At 42.2% G+C, this 21,368-nt stretch overlaps 1 protein-coding gene across 5 annotated transcripts in view; it reads right to left on the bottom strand.

Moving 5' to 3' along the window:
• Nucleotides 1-3,163: 3,163 nt before the first annotated feature.
• Nucleotides 3,164-21,368, bottom strand: part of SLITRK6 (SLIT and NTRK like family member 6) — a 28,797-nt gene continuing 10,592 nt past the window's right edge. The window contains exons 2-5 of one of the 5 annotated variants that reach the window (XM_053310043.1): nucleotides 12,232-12,316; nucleotides 12,019-12,063; nucleotides 11,252-11,424; nucleotides 3,164-6,047 (exon numbers count right to left, since the gene is read on the bottom strand). In XM_053310043.1, the coding sequence (XP_053166018.1) occupies nucleotides 3,509-6,037 (2,529 nt within the window). In that variant the 5' untranslated portion in view covers nucleotides 6,038-6,047; nucleotides 11,252-11,424; nucleotides 12,019-12,063; nucleotides 12,232-12,316 and the 3' untranslated portion in view covers nucleotides 3,164-3,508. Of the gene's footprint in view, nucleotides 6,048-9,832; nucleotides 11,061-11,251; nucleotides 11,971-12,018; nucleotides 12,064-12,231; nucleotides 12,317-16,557; nucleotides 16,574-21,368 lie in introns of those variants that run through there. The other 4 variants (XM_053310042.1, XM_053310041.1, XM_053310044.1 and 1 more) reach the window with 4 other exon arrangements.

Raw genomic sequence — 21,368 nt, forward strand, 5'->3', positions numbered from 1 at the left:
TGGCTGACATGATGTTCAGCCTGTCAACTCCATAATGGTCTGCACCAATTGAAGAAGCTGCATTTCTACAGGATTTCCCATTCATAACAATGGGAAAACCTGCAAAAACACAACCAGCAAAAATGTTGCTGCTCACGAGTCCATACAAGCAACAGGTGGTGAGTGGCAGAGCACCAGCAGGAGAGGGAAAGCTCGCACTGAGTCCTTCAGAATGCAGCACACGAGCAGCGGAGCAGCTGCTCGTAGTACGGCAAATGCTCCACTCTGAGCAGCCACTGCTTCCCCTTGGTTCACTGCCTAAAATGGTGGCAGGCCAGTCAGGAGCTCAGCTATCCGGGGCAATCATTCACACGATCACCTACCATGGTAGAATGAATGGTAGGTTCCAAGTCAAGAACAATCGGTTTGTTCTACCTCAGTAAAGACCTGGGTACAGGAGCTGGGCCTCCCAGGTCTAGAGCAGATGGGATTAGAGGGCTCCAGTGCTCCAGACAATACAAGCTGCTTGGGTTTCCCCCCGGAAGTTTGTGTCATGTGAATAACTTCTATAGTTTTGACTGTAATAACACAGACCCACCACAACTGTTAACATGGCAGTTCAGTCCAACATTAAGGTGGACAGCATTGCCATTGATGTAATGTAAAGTATCCACTACAGTAATGTAAAGTATCCACCGCAAATATTTTAAAGTAAAGTATCTAATGCAAACATTTTCTTTCCTTTGCTTTCAGAAAGTCAAGAATTTGGAAACATTACCAGGTTATTCACATGACTGTTCAGGAGGGAGGGAGGGCAGGCTGGGGGGGGGGGGAGGCTGCAAAACTTTTCCTTCCTCTCAGATGATCCCTCAAATGATGCTGGGAGTGTGGACCACACTCTCAGATGAGCAGTGCTGTGCTAGGCAGCGTGGAGCTCCAGAGGCCAGGACAATGTGTCCTGGCCTCCAGATATCCCCCAATGCAACATGCACAGTGTGTTATATTGGGGGATTCCTGCAGTGGATGTGCACTCTAGGCATCCCATCTCTGTGTCTTATACTGCATGAAGCACTGGGAGACACACAACCACGGAGCCTGGGTTAAGGGAGCACTTGCTCCCTTAACCCCAACTAGAAACTGGGTTAAAAAGCTGGGCTTGGTGGTGCTGCCCCACCAGGACTGGGCCCGATCCTGGTGGTTCTCATGTGCAGCCTAATCCATGCTGGGCTTCCTTAGCCTGGGTTAGGCTGGTGTGAGAACAGCCTCTACACTGAAGCCAGTTGCTATGAAAGCAAACCCATGGATGTTTTATTTCTTGATTAATAATGTATTGGATCAGAACCTTGTAGGTTTAACTCACACATGTGTTTTTTTTTAAATGCCCTGTTAGACAAATTCTCCCTTAAATAGTTAGAGCCATCGAGAAAGGAGGAGAAAAGTATCAATCAAGTGTTGCTGGTTTACAAAAGGTTGATTTAAATAGGAGGGGAAATGCAGGTCAAATTTACAATTTGGCACTGTGTCAGTCATGCATGGGGCACTGAACGGCCTTCTTGCACCCAGAACAAGATGCTTCTGTATGCATGACAACAGACAGAAGCCTCCCCTTTGATTTCTGAACAGATCTGAACTTGTGCATGCAGGTCTTGCCAAGGTCTTTTTTTAATTGAAAAAGGAATGTTTTCAGGGAAAAAAGGCATTAAAACCCCCCTTTTTTGTCATCTTTTTATTTATAGCAAGAAGTTCTTTGATTTTCTTGAAAGGCACCCAAGAAAAATAAGATAATAATAATAATAGTCAACTGAAAAAGATACAAACTGTACAGAATAAATAATTCATATAAATCTAACTAGGCTTTGTAATAATAAAATAAAGCTGCCGTGCTTCAAATCACCCTGAACCTAAGCATTTTTCTTAGATGGCCATCCTGTCAAATTCCACAAAATATCTATAGGGCTATTTATATTTTTTTAAGGTGCATCCCTAAGATTTTTAAGTGTGCACCTAAAAATGCAAAGTGTGAATTGAACAAAGGGATTTCTGAAAACACATCACAAAGCCAGAACTGGCTGTGACTCCCTGTTCGGTGTACACTCCGTGGCAGATCCAGGTCTCTAGCTTTGTAATGTGTGAAAAAGCCCAATTGAACCTGCTTTCATGTAAGCATGCTCAGGATTGCAAATTAAGCTGTGTTTGTGGCCGGGTTTAAATATGATATGCCTTCAGGTGTATACATTTTTTTTACCTGCATGGGGTTCCACGTCATCAACTTCGTGTTTGAAGTGAGTCACTGGCACCTGTGTTTGCAGGATTAGCTTACCTTCATGATATACACCCAAGCCATGGAAACCTGGTGTACTAATGCTATATATATATATATAAGTTCTAACAATCCAGTTTAAATGAGTCAATGGTCTTAGAGAACCCTATAAGGGTAGACTTGGAGATTATGTTTAGGAGTGAGGGTGGGGCATGGCTGCCATGACATTTAAACCAGACCAATTACTTAGCCAGAGAAGTGGTCTTTTGCTGTACAATTGTGGCAAAAGCTGAATATTTACAGATGCATACATAGGACCTTGTTGCTGATTTGTTTTCTTGTTTGCATGTGGGATTTTACTGGCCACAGTGAACTGATGTTTTCTCTGGAATATGCGTAACAGGAGCCAATCATATAAATACAAAAACCCCAGTTCATTGCTTTACTAATATATTTACAAGAAATACTCAGTAGCTTTCCAAATTTCCAGGTTTAAGTGTCAAACCAATGGTGCACAGGAATCTATAGCAGCATTATACTGAAGATTGTCCAAAATGTGACTAAAACCGCCAGACCGGGAAAGTAGCAAAAGGTTTCATTTATGCCTTTTAAATTCCTGGATAAAATGTGTATACAGCTTTCCCCCTCCATCCACATGTTCTAGCAGATTTGTCTGATAAACAACATCCAGAAAAGTTACTTAAAAACTGATTACACTCTGGGTGTAAAGAATTAAATATCCTTTTAAAAAACCTATAGTTTATCTTGTATGTATTATGTGGGAATGCCATGTGCACTTTGCAGAGGCTGCTCATATTTGTGGACTAATAACCTAACCAATATACGCTAGCCTTTTATAACTAGGTATACAGGTGCTTTTAAGAACATATAGCATATTGCAGTCCAATGAAGAGAAAAGAAGGGAACAGAAGTAAGACATATTTTATCCTGGCTTTGAGGGACAGAATGAGGAATTGCCATGCAGGTCTAGAGGAATATGGCAAACAGAACTTCCTCCCCGAGTCCAGTCACACAAAGTTCACATTTAATGGAGGAGTGAGACATAAAGCCTGCAAACTTTCCCATGGCTTCACAGTTATCCCTGAGAGTTTGTTTTTTCCACTTGGATTACTGCTGTGCTTAAAGTCCTGATTGATGACACATTATTATAAGGCACTTATATTTACAGAGTTCTGACTTAAGATAGAATTAAAAGTTTATGCTTACACCCACTCACCCACCCACTCAAGAAGTGGAGTGTTTTTTGTTTTATGTTTGCTGTTCCAAGACCTCCAGGTAATCGGGTTCTGCATGCAGGTTCGCTTTGAGCTCAAAATACTCATTTTTAGTCTGTTCTAGTAAAACCTTCCTTGGCCTGGAGTACATGAGCGTCTCCATCAGCTTTAGCTCTTCATGAGCCCCTGGGTAATGTACTTCCATATCAGGGTGTAACTGGGCAATGTTTTTCCGTAGGTACTCAGTTATTCCCAATTGCTGGAGTTCTCTTTCTTTCTCAAGAATATTCCTGTACAAAGAACTCGCATCCTGGAAGGACAGGAAATCAGGCGATTGGTCCGTGGCTTTGTATTTGACATTTGACCCTGTGAGCGGAGAAGAGTGTTCCCTTTCTAAGAGACCTCGGCGGAGATGTTTTGAATCATTTGCATCCTTGTTGTTCCTCTCCTCCTGATGGTCTGCAAATTTGGGGCTGAAGGGTGGACTTCGATAAACTTGAACCATAGGGCTGATCATACGCTGTTCATACAGACTTGTGGCTGGGCGCTCAGTAGTGTGATGTGTTGTTTTGTGACCATACATGCTATATTGAAGCTGTACTGGGCTGCTGTCCCGCATCTGTTCATCTGCTTGCTTCTTTTTGTATCTTCTCCGTCGGTGTAAAACCAGGACAACAATTCCAGCTGCACAAAATATGATGGTTATAAATGTAATCAAAAGCCCCAAGATTAAAACAGAAAGAGGGATGGCATCAGTAAGTGATCGCAGAATAGTGCCTGCTGTATTGGTGGTGGTTGGTGATGTAGTAACAATTATGAAGCTCGCATGAGTTGGGAGGGCTGGGCTGTTTATTAAGCCAGGGCATAACATGTCACTGTTCAAAGATTTCAGTTCCTTTTTTGCTAAATGCCTTGGAGATGTACAGAAAATTTCACTCATCATTGTATTTTTATTCAGCTTTTGTATCCATTGCTGCAGTCCAACTGATTCGCAAGTACAATCCCAGGGGTTATCTTCCAGCTCTATTTGTACTATTAGATCCAGATCATCCAAGACATTCCCTACAGGCAAATGTGCAAACTGATTGGTCTTCAGATTTAGCCTGGCCAGAGGAACTCCAGAAAAAATATGTTGTGGCAGAGTTTGAAGGAGGTTGTTGTTTAAATACAGGACCTTAAGTTTAGGCATCGGGTTAAATGTCCCTGGCAAAACTTCCTTGATGGCATTATATTCAAGATACAAGTACTCAAGCCTCTGTAGGCCCAAAAACAAATTGCGATTTAGCTTGGTAAGATGATTGCCATTGAGATATAGTTTCTGCAGTCGGGTGAGATTGAGAAAAGAGCCTTCTTCTAGGATTTCAATACGATTGTTACCTAAATGAAGCATTTCTAGACTACCATAGTCCACAAGATCTGATTTCAGTAATGTCTGAATTATATTTCCAGCTAGAATAAGCTTTTTAGGATTTGGTGGTGGTGGACCTAAATCTGACAAACTTTCAATGTTTTGTTCCTGGCATTGCATTAAAATCCCTGAAAGAAGATGGCTAGTGCACTGACAGGGGATAGGGCAGTATATTCCAGGAAGCAGAGTAGCTGGCTTTGTGACATGCAGTATTAAACTGGATTCCTTGGTAGGAGCTTTAAGAATAGGTATCACCTTGGTTGAGAAGTGGCTATCACTTACTGATGTGGTAACCACCAGCGGCAATGACCCTGATGGGGCATCAAGGTCATTTGTAGGGTGTGTGGGACAGAGTGCTTCCTTTTTTAATCTGCTTAAAATGCTACCTTTCAAAATGGGAGGGCTGTGGCATACAACATCACCTATGATAGACTGGGGAGGCATGTTTTCTAACCAGCTCTTCAGCTCCAGTAGGTCGCAATTACAAACCCATTTGTTATCTTCCAACTGAAGGTCCAGAATTCTACCAATATGTTCCAAAAAACCAACATAGGGCAGAGTCTGCAGCTGATTCCCCCGAAGATCCAAGTGAGTTAATGGCACAAAGCGAAATATGTTGGGAGGGAGAAACTCAATGGCATTATCATTTAAAATGAGCACCTTAAGCCTGTTGAGCTTGCTGAAGGCACTTGATTCTATGATTGTGATGAAATTGTTATCTGCTTGAAGGAATTCCAGGTTTTCCAGCCCATGAAAAGTATCCTCTCTTAGTACTTCTAAAGAATTGTGATTGATATGAAGTTGCTTAAGGAGACTCAGCCCATTAAATGCTCCTGGTTCAATGTCTTCAATATTGTTAAATCCAAGGTGGAGTGAGAGTGCATTGATAAAGCTTGAAAAATCATTCATGTGTAACATGGTCAGGCCATTGTTTAGAAGACTGAGGTGGAAAGGCCGGGATGGTGGAATGTGTACTTGAGACAGCTCCTTGATGCCTCTTTCTTCACAGTTTATAATAAAGGTGCCATCCTTTTCTTCACAAGCGCACAACTTCTCACATGAGCCAATAGCTGAGGGTAAAGCTGGTTCAGATTGTAGCACTTCACAGGCAACCCTCATCAAACTTAGTGTAATTATCCAGAGCTTCATGGTCATCCAAAAGTTTCTGTAAAATACAAAATATACACATATATACATATGTATGGATAGATATTTAAATATGCATCTCAAGCTTGGAGCTGGAGAACAACCCCAGACAACTTCAGCATACAAACCAGCCACCAAAGGCACAACTCCTGTCCACTGAAACATTAAAGCAATTCTCTATGGCAGAAATGGTCAATTCATGGACTATGGAATGCATCCAACTCCCAAGATAAATTTGCCCAACATGTGTGAGACAGGAATTTCTTGGCTACACTTTGTTGGTCCCGTATTGGGAAAGCCATTTCTCCAATAGAAACACCCTCTTCTCAAAAGCTTGAATAACTTGCCTACATACACCCATTCTGAGTAGGTGTCTGTGTAGGAAGGAAACCATATTCTGCTCTGTGCAGGGGTGTAGTTACAACTGAAGAAGGGGGAATATATGTTGATGGGCCCCAAAGGAGCGCTCCCACCAGCTGGATAACTTTGCTATTTGCTCGCCCCCGTCTCTCTCTGAAGAAGTAGAGAAGCAGAGTTAGAGGAGGGAGGAGCCCACTTAAACTTTCTGATCTGGGGCCCAGCTCAGTCTTGCTATGCCCCTAGTTCTGTGGCAAGGGTTACATGTAACGGTTACAGGTGGATCATCTGTGGCCCCAGCACCTGCGGTTTCACATATCTGTGGTCAGGACATATGCACCCGAACTCGGTATATGCGGTTAAACAAAGAGTTAAAATCTGTGTACTCATTTCCTAGGTGGCCGGAAATGACCTCCATTTTGCTTAAATGAACCATTTTGTGGCTCCTTCTTGGGGGGGGATTGTCCATGATTTTTCACAGAAACCCCCCCCCAAAAAAACACCTGGAGTTTGTGGGGGGTATGGCTGGGCAGTTGGAGACCTTTGTAGCAGGCATGGCACTTTATTGTTCCTATTTTTTTTGCCATTTTTTGCCTTTTAAAAGCCCTTTCCCCCCTGCAATTGCCCAATTGCCATTGACTCAATGCCTCAAATCCACAGTTTTGTTATCCATGGAAATTGGCAGGAATGGAACCACTGTGGATAAAGAGGTAGTCCACCTGTACTTTTTATCACATGTTATAACACAGAGTTTTAAAAACAGAGGGATCTCTCTAAGAAGTGAGAACCTGCAGCATATCCTAACCACAGAAATCTAACAGACTTGGAGGAAAAGAGAAGAGGAAAATGCAGTCCCAAACATCAAAATGAATTTCAAAGTTCTCAGTGACTGCACGTTTTGGCTGACATCCTGACTAAGGAAGTGTCAGTGCAGTAAGAGAAGCAAACTAACAGCTCTTCCAGATGAACTCCGCACTGGGGAAAGGGGCCATTTTTGATGGCCTCCTTTCCCTAGGGAGTCCTTTGTGCCACCCAAGGGAAAAAGAGAGCTGGAAGTGCTGTTATTCTGTTCCTCTCACTGCAGTGGCACTACCTTAGTCAGGATTTAACTTTTAGAACAATAGCAGTTGAGTAGCAAAGTAATACTCAATATAGAGCAAGAGAAATGAAATAACAGGCGAGAGAGAGAGAGAGTGAGAAAGCTTTCTGTAAACATCTGCATCTGGTATGGATTTACAGGACTGCTGGTTCCAACACCACCAAGTGGTACTTTTTGCCATCACCTCAGTAGAGGTAAGGCTAATTAATCAAGTATTGTAAATGTATCAAGTTGTGTATAGCTATTGCTCTACCGTGAAACAGGTAAGGCTGAAAGGGCCCCTTCCGATATTACCTGTGCGGCATGGGAACCACTGTATCATGTAACATCACGAGTCAAAGATCAAACAGGAGGAGCCCACCACAGGATTTCTTGTCATGCCAGCACTGTTCCAGTTCTTTAGGGGGTCGATGCTGGTGTGGGGAAGAGACCTGCCTGAGCCCCTCCTGTGCAATCTCAAATTTCTGACATTTCTGCAGCAGTGCCAAAAGAGTACACACCACAATGGCTCTCAGGCTAATCAAGTAATGTCAGAAGGGCTCCTGAAATCATGTTTTCTGCCATGTGTTGAGCAGGAACCAGGGCCACATAAATACCCTGCTGCAGAAAGTCACCTCTTGGTTCAGACCATGGAATCTATATCCATTCTTGGTGTGATTCGCTCCTCTTCCTGGCTGCTGGTTATAGGGAGGTTTCCTGCTGTGTTTGGGATTGTTTCATGTACAGTAGTAAATAGGCAAAGCAAATCACTTAAGTCAAGAAATACAAATATTGGCATATGTGTGTCCTTCAGCCTCTCCTAAGGTAACGACCTCTCCTTATTTTAGAGCACCATATCTTATTTTTATCCATCTGTCCTACAATTGTTGGTATGTGTTTACATTTTAGTTACATCCAGGATGCTAACAATTAAAAGAAAGTGGCCATTAAAAAAAAGAAGAAGAACATGGCAAGCAGCATACAAGATACTGATCTGGACATGTTAGACCATTTCCATGAAGATTATTAGCTCCATTGTAAGAGAAATATGGCATGGGACTATTATATTTGTAGCACTGATACTGTCCAACAGTTAGAAATACAGAAAATTAACTACTATACTCCATAATTCAAATAAAGTGATTCTTTCACATAGTTTTAATGATGGCCATAAATTAATTACTTCTCTGTGTATGTTTATTATGGCTGATTGTTTCACATGAGGTCATTATCTGTTTGCAATTCATTAATAAATAGCTCCAGATTTTCAAAGGAAGAATCCTAACACTGGAGAAGGATGATTGGAAACATATTTTATGGACGCATTGCTCTGGAGTCAGCCCCATTGCTCTGTAGTGGTGCTACCGAAGATAAGCATGTTAGTCCATTATAAAGGACTGAAGGTTTCCAGTTTTAACTGAACATGCATAATGTTGCTTGAAGAATAGTTTAGAATACAACCAGCTGGAAATGTGCTTTGTGCAGAAGCATAACTTCATTTTCTCCTAAGTGTGTTTGGGAAGACATCTGTGCAAAAGTCGAGAATTTGGGCCATGTATGCTGGCATAATGCCATCAATTACTGTGGGGTTCTCTGCTTTCATTCCAGTAATTCATGGCACTCAGTTGGGAGATTTTGCAATAGTTGTCTACAGAATTTACAGGGATGGGTGCTGAAATACAGAAAGGTATATTGCTGGCCTCTACTGTAAACCACCATGAGGAATCTTAGGCTGCAAGAATTGCTGACTTACTTGGGAGTAAGCCCTGTTGAACTGAGTGAAACTTACTTCCTGGTAAACAGATATAGGATGGGGCTCTTATTCATCATGATGGTCAATTTTAGTACATTTTCTGGCATTTAGCCAGAAAATGTGTGTGAGTCATATTTGTCCCATAGCTATCAACAGCACTCATTAGGTTTATATACAAATATCATGACTTGCCAGTCTTTTGAAAGGGGCCTGCAAGAATAATGATGATTTTTCACACAGGGATAAAAATACCTTTATCTTTTGGGACAAATAAAATAAACATTGGCACATGATTCAACAGTAATTTACCATGATGCGACTCCTAACTTATACTTATGTAACTTATACAAAATCCTATGTTTCTAAGTATGACCAACTGTTTACAGTTAGGGATTGCCCCAGGGTGATGTATGAATTTTTTTCATCTCTCTTAACCTGAATCTGCCCCCCCCGCCCCACCCGAAGAATGATGGGCAAGACTCGGCATGTGACCCATGCTTCAAAAATATCAGCCGTTAAAGCAGAAAACATTCATTTTAAATGCCAAAGACTCTGTTTTCAAAAAGCCAATGTGAAAAATAAAGATGCTTGTGAATGATTTTATGCGGCAAAGCAATTAGATCATTAATTCAACGTTTATTTTCTCTTAACTGCTCTCCATGTAAGCAAACAGAACATTCCAAGTGTACTTGTTACAGCGTCCTTGGGCAAAATTAAAAGAAGTAAATCAATGTGCAATAATTTAAAGTGCATGTTGCATCAAAAGACACATTGCAGACACACCACACTCACACACCCTGCCACACACAGAAGATGAAAGCCTTTCTCCTTACTTTCTAAAACATGAAAGTTAAAAAGTATGTCCTACCAACTGGAAAGAATTCCTATTTTAATGACAGTCATACTTTTCTTAAGTGACTTGTAAAAAAGTCTCTCTCTCTCTCTCTCTCTCTCTCTCTCTCTCTCTCTCACACACACACACACACACACACACAGTCCCTTCCCCTCTGCAGAAAGCTCTTTGGAGCATCTAAGAATTACCAGAAGACGACAATTCTCTGTCTTTTAGATTTAATCTTTCTATTCATTCATTCCATCCCCAGTCTCACAGAATTACATACAGCACAGTTATAAAAGGGAGCTTATGTTCAGGTAATTGTTAAATTTAATTTACAATTTCTACCCTTCCAAACATGGCTTCAGGGAGCCTCAGGGAACAAACTTCATATTATCAACATGGTTGTCTTGAAAACTTTCCAAGTGACACTTCTAAAACCACATATCCTTTAAATATTGTTGGTTATGGAGAAGTCTCCTTTGATGGACGTCTCATTACCTCACATTCTGAGTGGAAGCATTGCATTGAGTTGAATAATGTAGCATTCCCATAGATACTTCCAAAATCTGCCTTCAATAAATGGATTGCTTATTTAGCATGGTGGGAGGGGAAGTGAATTTTATCCAAAATTCCAATTTGGATAAGTTTGTTGCACTTTCAGGAGTAGGACTAATGAGTGGCCCTGAGGCAACATTTCCATGCATATGAAAGACAATAAATACATCTGTTTTAAGCATAAATCAAATATCTTTCTTATTTCAATTAGAAGTCGATCTCAGTAGTAGAAAGTGGATACTGATGAAGTCCAAAGCCTCCAGTTAAGACTTTGAGGATCTAACGAGCTTTGTGCTCATTTGTCAAATTCTGCAGGCGACCATAGATTATGCAGTATTTCAACAAGAATATTTTAAAGCCCTTTTCATATGTGATTCAAAATCACACTCTTCAGATCTATGTAGTCCTGCCAACTGATTGACATTTCTTTTAAAACTCTTCCCTGCAGACCCTGTAAGTGTAGAGAAAATCATTACTAGCATTACAATCTGCTGTCATTTAACGAGTATATATATATATATATACACACACACACACATCTACACCAAACAGTGCATGGGAAAGGATACAATCTATATCGAGATTAAAAAGCAAGGCGCTTGGTATGCTGAAGTTAATTGTCGAAGCGGAAAGGGTCCTTACCTGTACAGCAGCTACCCCCACTGACACAATCGGTAATGCACAGTCAGACCAGCTGTTCAAATACAATTCCGTTCCTTGTTGTGCCCAAATGAAACACTTTTTCCACCCTCCTGGGTTAAATCTCACTTTGCAGGGAGCTCAAGTGTAGCTGCAGCTTCTTGAAGTTAAAAAGCCTGGATCAAAAAGAGTGCAGACCAGTTGACTGAAGAAAAAAAATCTCTCAAGGAGGGGGGAAAGAGCAAGACAGAGAGCCCACTACACCATCCTGTAAACAGTTGTCCCTTTTCCTCAATTAAAATTCACAGCAGACTTCACAGCTAGGCTGACTTTCTGCATGTAGTTAACCATTTGCAAGCTTTGGGATGCAGTAAATAAACCAGATGCTCAGCAGGACTCCAACTGATCACGCGTGGTTTTGCAAGAAATGGATTTTCTTTCTCTCTCTTTTTTAAGGTTCCAAGCTGCTTCAGTGCTCTCTCACTCTCTCTTCCGTTCTCTTCCTTTTAGTCTTTCTTGTTAGCTCAGTTTGTTATTAGTCAGACTGCCAGAGGCTGGGAGGTAGGCGTAAATAAAGAGACTTCTTGGCTTTTGACTCAGCCTTTAGTTTAAGCCCTTCCCCATCACAGAGCTTTAATCTGCCAGTGTCATTTAATACAAGATACAGCTCCACCTTAGGAAAGCTCAGCTCCTCCTTCTCCTGCAAACTGTCTCACCTCCTCCTTTCCCCCACCCCCCTTAAAAACAAAAAAACCAACAACAAAACACACCTGAAGCTGCTGAAAGTAGAATTCAATTCGGTCTATCAAATATTTCTGGAGGGAAGGGAAGAAGGAAGGAAAGTTCTGTCAGCATTTGCGTAGCCTTTATCAATTACAGATGCTGCTTCTCACTGAAATATTGTCTCAATGTCTATTACAAATGTCCAAAACCAAAATCCAGAGATTTTCATCCAGTCATTGGTTGGGTTTAGGAAGACATACCTTCTCTTTCTCTGCAATGAACTGCCTGTCAATTTTGTCAAGGTGTTAAGCGATACATCAGATGCTGCCCTCTGGTTCCCTCATCCTGGTTGTGAAGTAAAGAGATGTGCATGAATAATAGCTTGGTGTTTTGGAGTGAATCAGTGCTAGATTTTATTTAGGCAGACTGAGTGCAGTCTGAATCCCCCAGAAATCCCCCAGTGCCCTGGACTGGAGAGAGTATTAGCTTGCTTTCTAATTGACTGCTTTCCAAATGTGAGCATAATCTGCTTGCCTTTGATGCACATGGCAGAATCAAAATTCTCCATTTTTAAAAAGTAAAGGCTAAACAATAATGGTCTCTTCTTTACACTTGCATATCTAGGGTGTGTGTGTGTGTGTGTGTGTGTGTGTGTGTGTGTGTGTGTGCTGTGGTGGCATACTGATATGTGAAACCAAGTATTTGTGGTAGAAGAACAAAGTCCATTTGGTCCAGCATGCTTTGTCTCACAGTGGCCAACCAGATCCACCAGGAAGCTCACAATCAGGACATGAGAGCAACACCCCAATAGCACTGATGTACCTATCCTCCATAGCTCTGTTTCAGGTGTGCATTTGCTGTGGACACTGGTACAGAACCATGGTAGTGCACCTATACTGTATTGATGATGATGATGATGATGATGATGATGATGATATTATTATTATTATTATTATTATTATTCGATTTCTATACCGCCCTTCCAAAAATGTCTCAGGGCGGTTTACAAAGAGAAATAACAAATAAGACGGCTCCCTGTCCCCAAAGGGCTCACCTTCTAAAAAGAAACATAAGACACACACCAGCAACAGTCACTGGAAGTACTGTGCTGGGGGTGGATAGGGCCAGTTACTCTCCCCCTGCTAAATAAAGAGAATCACCACGGTAGAAGGTGCCTCTTTGCCCAGTTAGCAGGGGTTGATGCATTCTGAAACCCTGGGCCCCAGTCACCACACGGACATTTGTCTGAAGGGATACATGCTGTACTTGGGGAAAGGTTCTCTCCATGATAAGGAATGTTGAGAGTGGTCAGAGGAATGAATTTCAGAACTCATCAGCATAGGTGTGCTCTCATGGTGCTGTACCTGGGTAAAGCGTCCACAGTAAGTAATCTGTCCATGGTTAGTAAACTGTAAAATTTGTTCAGTCACCTTTTAAAGCATCAGAGCTAGTGGTCTTTGCTACTTGAAGCCCCACCACTATTGGAACCGCAGCTGGGTGCTGTACTGTCTAAGAGAAAGTGGTTTGAATTAAAAGGCACATTGGAAAAATGGCTTGACTGCCAAGCCAGTGGTTGCTGGTTTGAATCCCCGCTGGTATGTTCCCCAGACTATGGGGAACTCCTATATCAGGCAGCAGCAATATAGGAAGGTGCTGAAGCCAAGCCAGTGGTTGCTGGTTTGAATCCCCGCTGGTATGTTCCCCAGACTATGGGGAACTCCTATATCGGGCAGCAGCAATACAGTAATCCCTCGACCTACGAACTACTCGACATCCGATGTTTTCGAGTTACGAGCGACAAAAAAGACCGGAAGTAGTTGCCGGTTTAGATTCAGCTTACTCGACCTACGAATTTTTAGATGCGGTTTCCTCGACTTACGAATGTTTCCAGACTTCCGTGGTGCGCACTTCGACTTACGAAAATTTCTACCTCCGAACGTGCGTTCGGAATGGATTAAATACGTAAGTCGAGGGACCACTGTATAGGAAGGTGCTGAAAGGCATAATCTCCTACTGCACAGGAGGAGACAATGGTATTCCTGTATTCTACCAAAGAAAACCGCAGGGCTCTGTGGGCACCAGGAGTCGACACCCACTCAATGGCACGCATTACCTTTACAAGTCTACAAATTTAAATTAAAAGAGCTACAAATTAAATGGATACAATATATCCAGAAACTCAATGGATTCCAGTTACACCACATCCAGTGCAGCCTAGTCCAGACAAAAGTGTGTGTGTGGGGTGGGGAACCTTGCCAAGATTTGAAAAGATATCAGTCATTTGTGTTCCTTTAGCTATCATAGAAATAAAAGTCCCAATCTTAGTTTGAGTCCTCTCCAGAAGTGGCCGGTGAGGGCAGCGCTGGGGAGCCAGCGAGAGGCACCTTTAAGGAATAATAAGCAGATGCTTACCGGCACCTGCAAGCTGCCGTGCTCTGCCCACAATCCCATGCGGGGCAGCGGTGCTCTGCCCGGCATCTGGTGGGGCCGCAGCATGGCCCTAGCCTCTGCACATGCGTGGAGCCTCCACACATGAGGGGAAACTGGAAAGTCTGGCACAGGGTGGAGCCATAGTTCCCAAACCACACTTGTAACATTACAATGTACAGTACATGTTTGTGTTGATTTTTCAAATGTAACCAATGTGATATTTGACTTATATAGTAATGGACACATCCATCTTAACCTTTTAATTGCTGATGCAGAAAATCTTAGCCTCAGATAATGTCAGGCATATTAATTTTTGTAATGATTTTGACTTCAAACATTATGGCCCTGTGTTGTAAAGCTGGAAAGTATGCTATGCCAGATCCTAATCATATTATCATAACTATATTGAGTTTTGGCCTATGATCACATTTTGCCTGTGAATCCAAGGTCCAATTAAAACATGCAGTCCTAGCAAATTTCTCTCTAAGGCCAGTGGCAGGTAAAATTCATGGGTAATTCACATTAAAGAGATTGATTGAAACACAAGTATGTATATATGTGTATTGAGAAGCTACATGAAGTAAAACTATTCCTTTGAGATATCTTTTGGGAAGTCTTTAAGACAGCTATACTGAAAAGAAGAAAATGAGTTCCTGAATAACTAGCAGAAGATTGCCAGTTCGAATCCCCGCTGGTATGCTTCCCAGACGATGGGAAACACCTAAATCGGGCAGCAGCAATATAGGAAGATGCTGAAAAGTATCATCTCATACTGTACGCGAGGAGGCAATGGTAAACCCCTCCTGTATTCTACCAAAAGAAAACCACAGGGCTCTGTGAGCGCCAGGAATAGAAATCGTCTTGACGGCACACTTTACCTTTACCTTATAACTAGTAATGTTTGGATTCCCATGTTAGTTCACCCTATCTAATAAGCAGGAAGTTGCATGTCAAATCACTTTTTGTCCATAGCTATACTTTTTGCAAGAGCAATACAATGTGGTTTTGATGCCAAGATTCCTGGTTATCAGGAACTATTTATTTACATTAAAAGGTGGATCCCGGAGCACCAGTATTACTTTAGATGGAATTCAATTTGCATCTTGACTAACTAAGTATGTGAAGATATCCAACATGTCTGTTTACTCAGGGCTTAGTCTTCACTTTTAGTCTTCACTTGGTTTTTATGAAGTGCAAGAACATTATGAAGTTCAGGTCAGATACTATTAAATGGAATGATTCTTGCAAGCAACTCCGATTTAAATTTAACATTTCTATTTGTGCAGTCTTTCTTCATCCTAATTACCAATGACACTGGACCAGTTCAGACAATACTTGTGCAATGAGCTGGAGCACATATGCTCAAGATGAGTGTGTTCCGTGAATGCCTGCATTCTCTCTCTCTCTCTCTTCCAGTATGTCTGGGTATCTTTCCATTATTGCATGGTATGGGTCATCTGAACTGCTCTTCTATACATGCTACAAATACTACTTTAAAGTGGTTCTGACAACCAACCAAGAAAAGGAAAAGCGTGCATTGAAGGGCAAAAATCCTGAATGCATGTGGTTGGGCCTGTTAGACAAGTATTGACTGAATATGTCAGTTTCTGAAGCCCTATTGAAGAAACAAAAACTTTTGGGGTATGCCATGGAAAGAAACAGACTGTAAGATTATAAGCTTCCAACATGGTGGACAGGCAAATCTGCATGAATGTTGGAACTTATCCAAATCTGAAGATCCCCATTAAAAAGGACTTCCCATTAAGAAGGCCTGGAACCAGGTCTTCTCTGCAGTTGCTCCTGGGCTGTAGAATGCACTCCCAGCAGAAATCCATAGCTTGGGTTCATGGTTGGCCTTCAAGAGAGCCCATAAAACATATTTGTTTGGCCTGGCTTTCCAAGGTTTTTAAATTATTCTTAAATGTTCTTAACTGGTCTTAAATGGCTTTAAACTTTTTTATATTGCCTTATGCCAATGTTTTAAATGATTGTTTGTTAGGTTTTGTTGTTGTTGTTGTTGCTGTGTACCACCCAGAGCCTTTGGATGGGATGGTATAAAAATGTAATCTATCAGTCAATCAATAAAATTAAATAAAGATAAAAACAACAGCTAAAATACTGCCACAAGGGAGGAAATATAACTACTGTATCCTTACAAAAGTAACTCAAGGGGGTGGAATGGATCCTGTGGGGAATAACTCCCTGGGTAATCATCATCTTCCTCTTCTTGTTTCTTCTGAAATATCCACTTCAAGGACTTCTTCTCGTCTGTAACCTTATGGAGCCCACAGTGCTAGACGGTGGCGATGGGCCCAGTGTGATTGTGGTGGTGGACGAGCCCCAGGCTCATTGTCTGGATGCTCTGAGAAGAGTTGCTCAGCTCCGGCTATTTCCACTCAAGCGCTGATCTGACAATGAAGACATAGCGGGAGGCCATGGTAGAGGGCTCAGGACCCACCCACTCAGCCTCCGCCCAGCCTGGCCTGGCCTGGCTCTGCCACACCCACCCTCTCTGGGGGGGCCTGTGCCTCAGAAACAACCCACATTTGGTGGATTGACAGTCAAGTCTCTTGTTTTATCATCCACTATATTTTATACTTTATTCTTTTTCCTTTAGAAAATACATGCCATATTTTGCCATTGCCTTAACCCATTGTTATGATTCACTTATCTTGCACTTTCCTCCTGTGACAATTGGTTTATCTCAACTCAGGTCGTCTATTCCTTGTGTCCACCCAGTGCTCATGACTGGACTATTACAGATTACAATCAGTCTCCATTTATAAATAATTTGGGGTGAATCTGAGAGAACTCAGGCTAGAGCTCATTATCAGGCCTATGCTATGGCAGTGATGGAGGAGAAGAAACTTTTTCTCCCTCCACCATTGCATCCTCTCAGTGTCGCCCAACAGAGCTTTTCTGAATGGTGCTGAAATCTTGCCGAGGGCAAGATGTGGTAGAATCCTTGCACACGGTGATGCATTCACAAAACACTTTGATGCTAAAGTCACTTGCATTCATCATAATTCAGACTCTACAATTAATGCAGTGGGAATAGGGAAGGTCCAAATTATCACCTGGTCCAGTTTTAGTAGGATGAATTCAATTATTGGTGCCCAAGGATGTGGACAAGGTGTTTAGTCAGGTTTGGCTGATGGCATGCATGCTGGACCCTTGCCCTTCATGACTTATTAAATCTAAGAGAGAGGGAATCTTAGGTTGGGTCCAGCAGGTTATAAATGCCTCATGAGAGAGGGAGTGTTTGAAGGAACTGTTGAAGAAACCTATTATTTGAAGGATAGGTTAAAGAATCCTAGTCTGATCCAGAGGATGTAAACAACTATAGGCCTGTGGCTAATGTCCCCTTCTTGGGCAAGGTGTTTGAGTGTGTAGTGACTGACATCTCCAGATGCTCTTGGAGGAAACAGATTAAATATCTAGATCCATTTCAATCAGGCTTCAGGCCGAGTTATAGAAAGAAACTGCCTTGGTCACCATGTGGGATGATCTGTGCTAAGAGAGACACTCGGGAAGTATGAGCTTGTTAATCCTCTTGGACCTCTCAGTGGATTTCAATACCATTGATCATGGTATCCTTTTGGATAGGCTGTCTGGGCTGAGTGTGGGAGGCACTGTTTGGTAGATGACATTCAATTGTATCTTTTTCATCAGATGCAGGAGAGGCAGTGACTGTCCCTAATCAGTGCCTGGATGCAGTAATGAACTGAATGAGGGTGAACAAATTGAGACTCAGTTCACACAGGACAGATTAACTGTTGGATGATGGTTCATCCATCCAGGTGAATCATGTTCAGCCTGTTCTAGATGGGGCTGCGCTCCCTTTCAAGGACCAGGTTTAGAGTCCAGAGGTGCTCATTGATCCTGCATTGCCACTAGAGGCTCATTGTGGTTAGTGGTTAGAATGCTGGACTAGGACCGGGGAGACCCGAGTTCAAATCCCCATTCAGCCATGATACTAGCTGGGTGACTCTGGGCCAGTCACTTCTCTTTCAGCCTAACCTACTTCACAGGGTTGTTGTGAGGAAAAACCTAAATATGTAGTACACTGGTCTGGGCTCCTTGGAGGAAGAACGGGACATAAAATGTAAAAATAATAATAAAATAATAAATAATAAGTGGCCTCTGTGGCTTAAACCACCTTTTATCGGCTTTGGCTGATATGGCAGCTGTGCCCTTAACTGGACAGAGATAGCTTGGTCACAGTTACTCATGCTCTGGTAACCTGTCATTTAGATTACTGCAATGTGTTGTACATGGGACTGCCTTTGAAAATGGTCCAGAAACTGCAGATGGTCCAAAAACAGGGCTGCAAGATTATTAACTGGGGCTGGACAATTTGATCATATTGCGCTAGTGCTTTGTCAGTTGCATTGGCTCCCAGTTCATTTCTGGGCCCAATTTAAAGTGCTTGTTTTAATCTTTAAAGCTCTAAATGGCTTGGGACCACATTACCTGAGAGAACGCCTGCTTCTCATCTGCTTATTCTCTGAAAATAGATACATTTGCTTCTTCTCTGAAACTAGTCGCTTCCCAGCCTATTTGTCTTGACGCTGACAGGAACATATCTCTAGGTCAAACGTCATCCCTATACCTCTACATTATTTGTTTGTTTGTTTAACACATTTCTGTACCACCTAAAACACATGCCTCTGGGTGGTTTACAACAAAAATGCAGTTACAACAAAATTAAAACCATTTAAAATTTAAGACATGTTTTAAAAAGTGTTAAAACTATGAAAACTGTAAATCTAATTAAAAGCCTGGGTTAACAGATGTGTCATGACTGACCTTTTAAAAGTTGTCAGAGATGGGGAGGCTCTTATTTCAACAGGGAGCGCATTCCAAAGCACTCCCTGCCACATGAAGTCCCTGCTATATTAAAATTCTGATTATATTGTCCCACAGGATCTGTGAATTAAGTTGGAAAAGCTTAAGAAAGCTTTTTTCAAGTGAGCAGCTTGTTTCCTTTGCTTCCTAGACATATGCTTTCCTGGCATAAAAATAAATAAAGCCCACATATTAGTGATGCCACTTTTCCAAGATAGCAAAACACCTTGTGATGTAGTCATTCTAATACTACATTAGAAAGAAAAGGAATACATTTTTCAAGAGCTCAGGAATGACCTCAGGTTGCTGGAGTAAAGTTTAGTTCTAGGCCTGTGAAGATTTTTCATTTCAATCTATGTAGAGAAGGTTTAGGATATAACCATTACTGATGTTCAAATACTAATGATGATTTCCCTACAAATGTATCATCCAGAGGGAAAGCAAGACTTGAACATCTATTTTACGATAGAAAGTCCCCTGTCTACTTACAAAACTAAGATTTGAAAAGGCAAAAGATGGAAAATGCCCACCAGTCAAGCCCTGAATTCAATTCCCGCTATAAAATAATTTTCTTGCCTATCTTACAGGCCAGGAATAATACTTTTTTAAAAGGATCTGAAGAGGCCAGAGGCTTCAGGTAAAATGCCATATGTAAACTCTGATAAATGTGGCCAAACAGGCCCAAGCATTCAAGCAATCTCAATACATTCAGCAAGGCTGCTGAAGTCATTACTATTCTCTGCAAGCTAGGGTTATCAGAGGTCTCTCCCAGTGCTGGAACTGAAAAATTTAGATTCATTATTTTATTCCCTCAAGATGAAATTCAGTAGAAAGAAAACATAAAATGCCACAATCACTTTCAAAATAATTAGATGTTCCACCTTCACTCTGCAGGGAAGCAGATCTGTCGACGCCCAAAGGGATGGGGTGGAGGAAAGGAGTAAGTTGCTCTCATAAGAATTCAGTGCTTGGAGATACACAAAGGAATTCGTTTAAGTTACTGCATTCCCACAAGAAGTGGAGTAGCTGCATTACCCTCTGAAAATGGATCCTGTGGGCATGAGACAAGCTTGTTTTGTTGTTGTTGTAACTTCCATCATGAACTGAAATTTTATGGTCATTCAGAGGCTGTTTAAATGTCAGTGATTTAGCCTGATTCAGTTTAATGGGGTGCTTTTGTTTTATTTAGGTTTGAGTATCTCTGGAAATACCATGTCTGTGTATGTACACAGAGGGCTGGCTTGTAGGAAGTCTGGCTTGCTGTAGGCTAGTAGGGTGACCAGAAGGCTTAGGATGTGACATTGCTTTCAGCACACACTGAGGTGAGTCTCACGATCAGTGAGACCCACCTCAAGACGGTTAGCGGGGAGAGCAGGCTTAGCCCGTGCTCCCCGCACATGAGCAGGCTGAAGCCTTGGGTCAGCCGCTCACACAACTGCCGGCTCCGTCGTGGAGCTGGTGGGGACTGCAGGGATTGGGGGCCGCGCAGCCTCTAGATGTTCCAGGATGCTGGAGAGACCCCTGACCTGGGGAATTTGCTTTTAGCCTCCCAGCAGGGGTCTCCTTGTGTGTTGCTGTGGTGTGGGGCATGCCACAGCAACACACAATCATAGAGACCAGATTAGCGGAGTGCTCGCTCCGTTAACCTGGTCTTAGGGGAGAGCTCCGTAAGCAGGTTACCTGCTTGAGAGCAACTGAGCTCACCTGCGAGCCCGGTGGTTCTCACAGTCTCCAGAAAGTGGGCTAGGCTCCCTTAGCCCACTTTTTGGCGATCGTGAGAATCACCTCACTATCTTTTGCTTTAAGGCAAGAGTGCATTGTTCCATTGACCATCATGGGGCTGTGAAGTCATCATCACCCAGTGGGGCCTGACTTGAGAAAACAATGGCTGACATCCCAACTAAATTACTCAACAGAAGTCCCATTGAAATTAATAGAATGACCAACTTTGATTAATTTCCATGGAACTCTCATCAAGTAATTTAGTCAGGATGTCAGCCAATAAATCTTGCAACTTCAGAAGGTTCCAAGCCCTTGCAGGATTTTAACCTCTGTTTCAAGGGAAACAGACTTGACCAGGGCTAGGAACATACACTGAGCTTCAAGATAGGTTAAGGCT

This window comes from Hemicordylus capensis, chromosome 3, assembly GCF_027244095.1.
Source record: "Hemicordylus capensis ecotype Gifberg chromosome 3, rHemCap1.1.pri, whole genome shotgun sequence".
Classification (NCBI taxonomy): Eukaryota; Metazoa; Chordata; class Lepidosauria; order Squamata; family Cordylidae; genus Hemicordylus; species Hemicordylus capensis.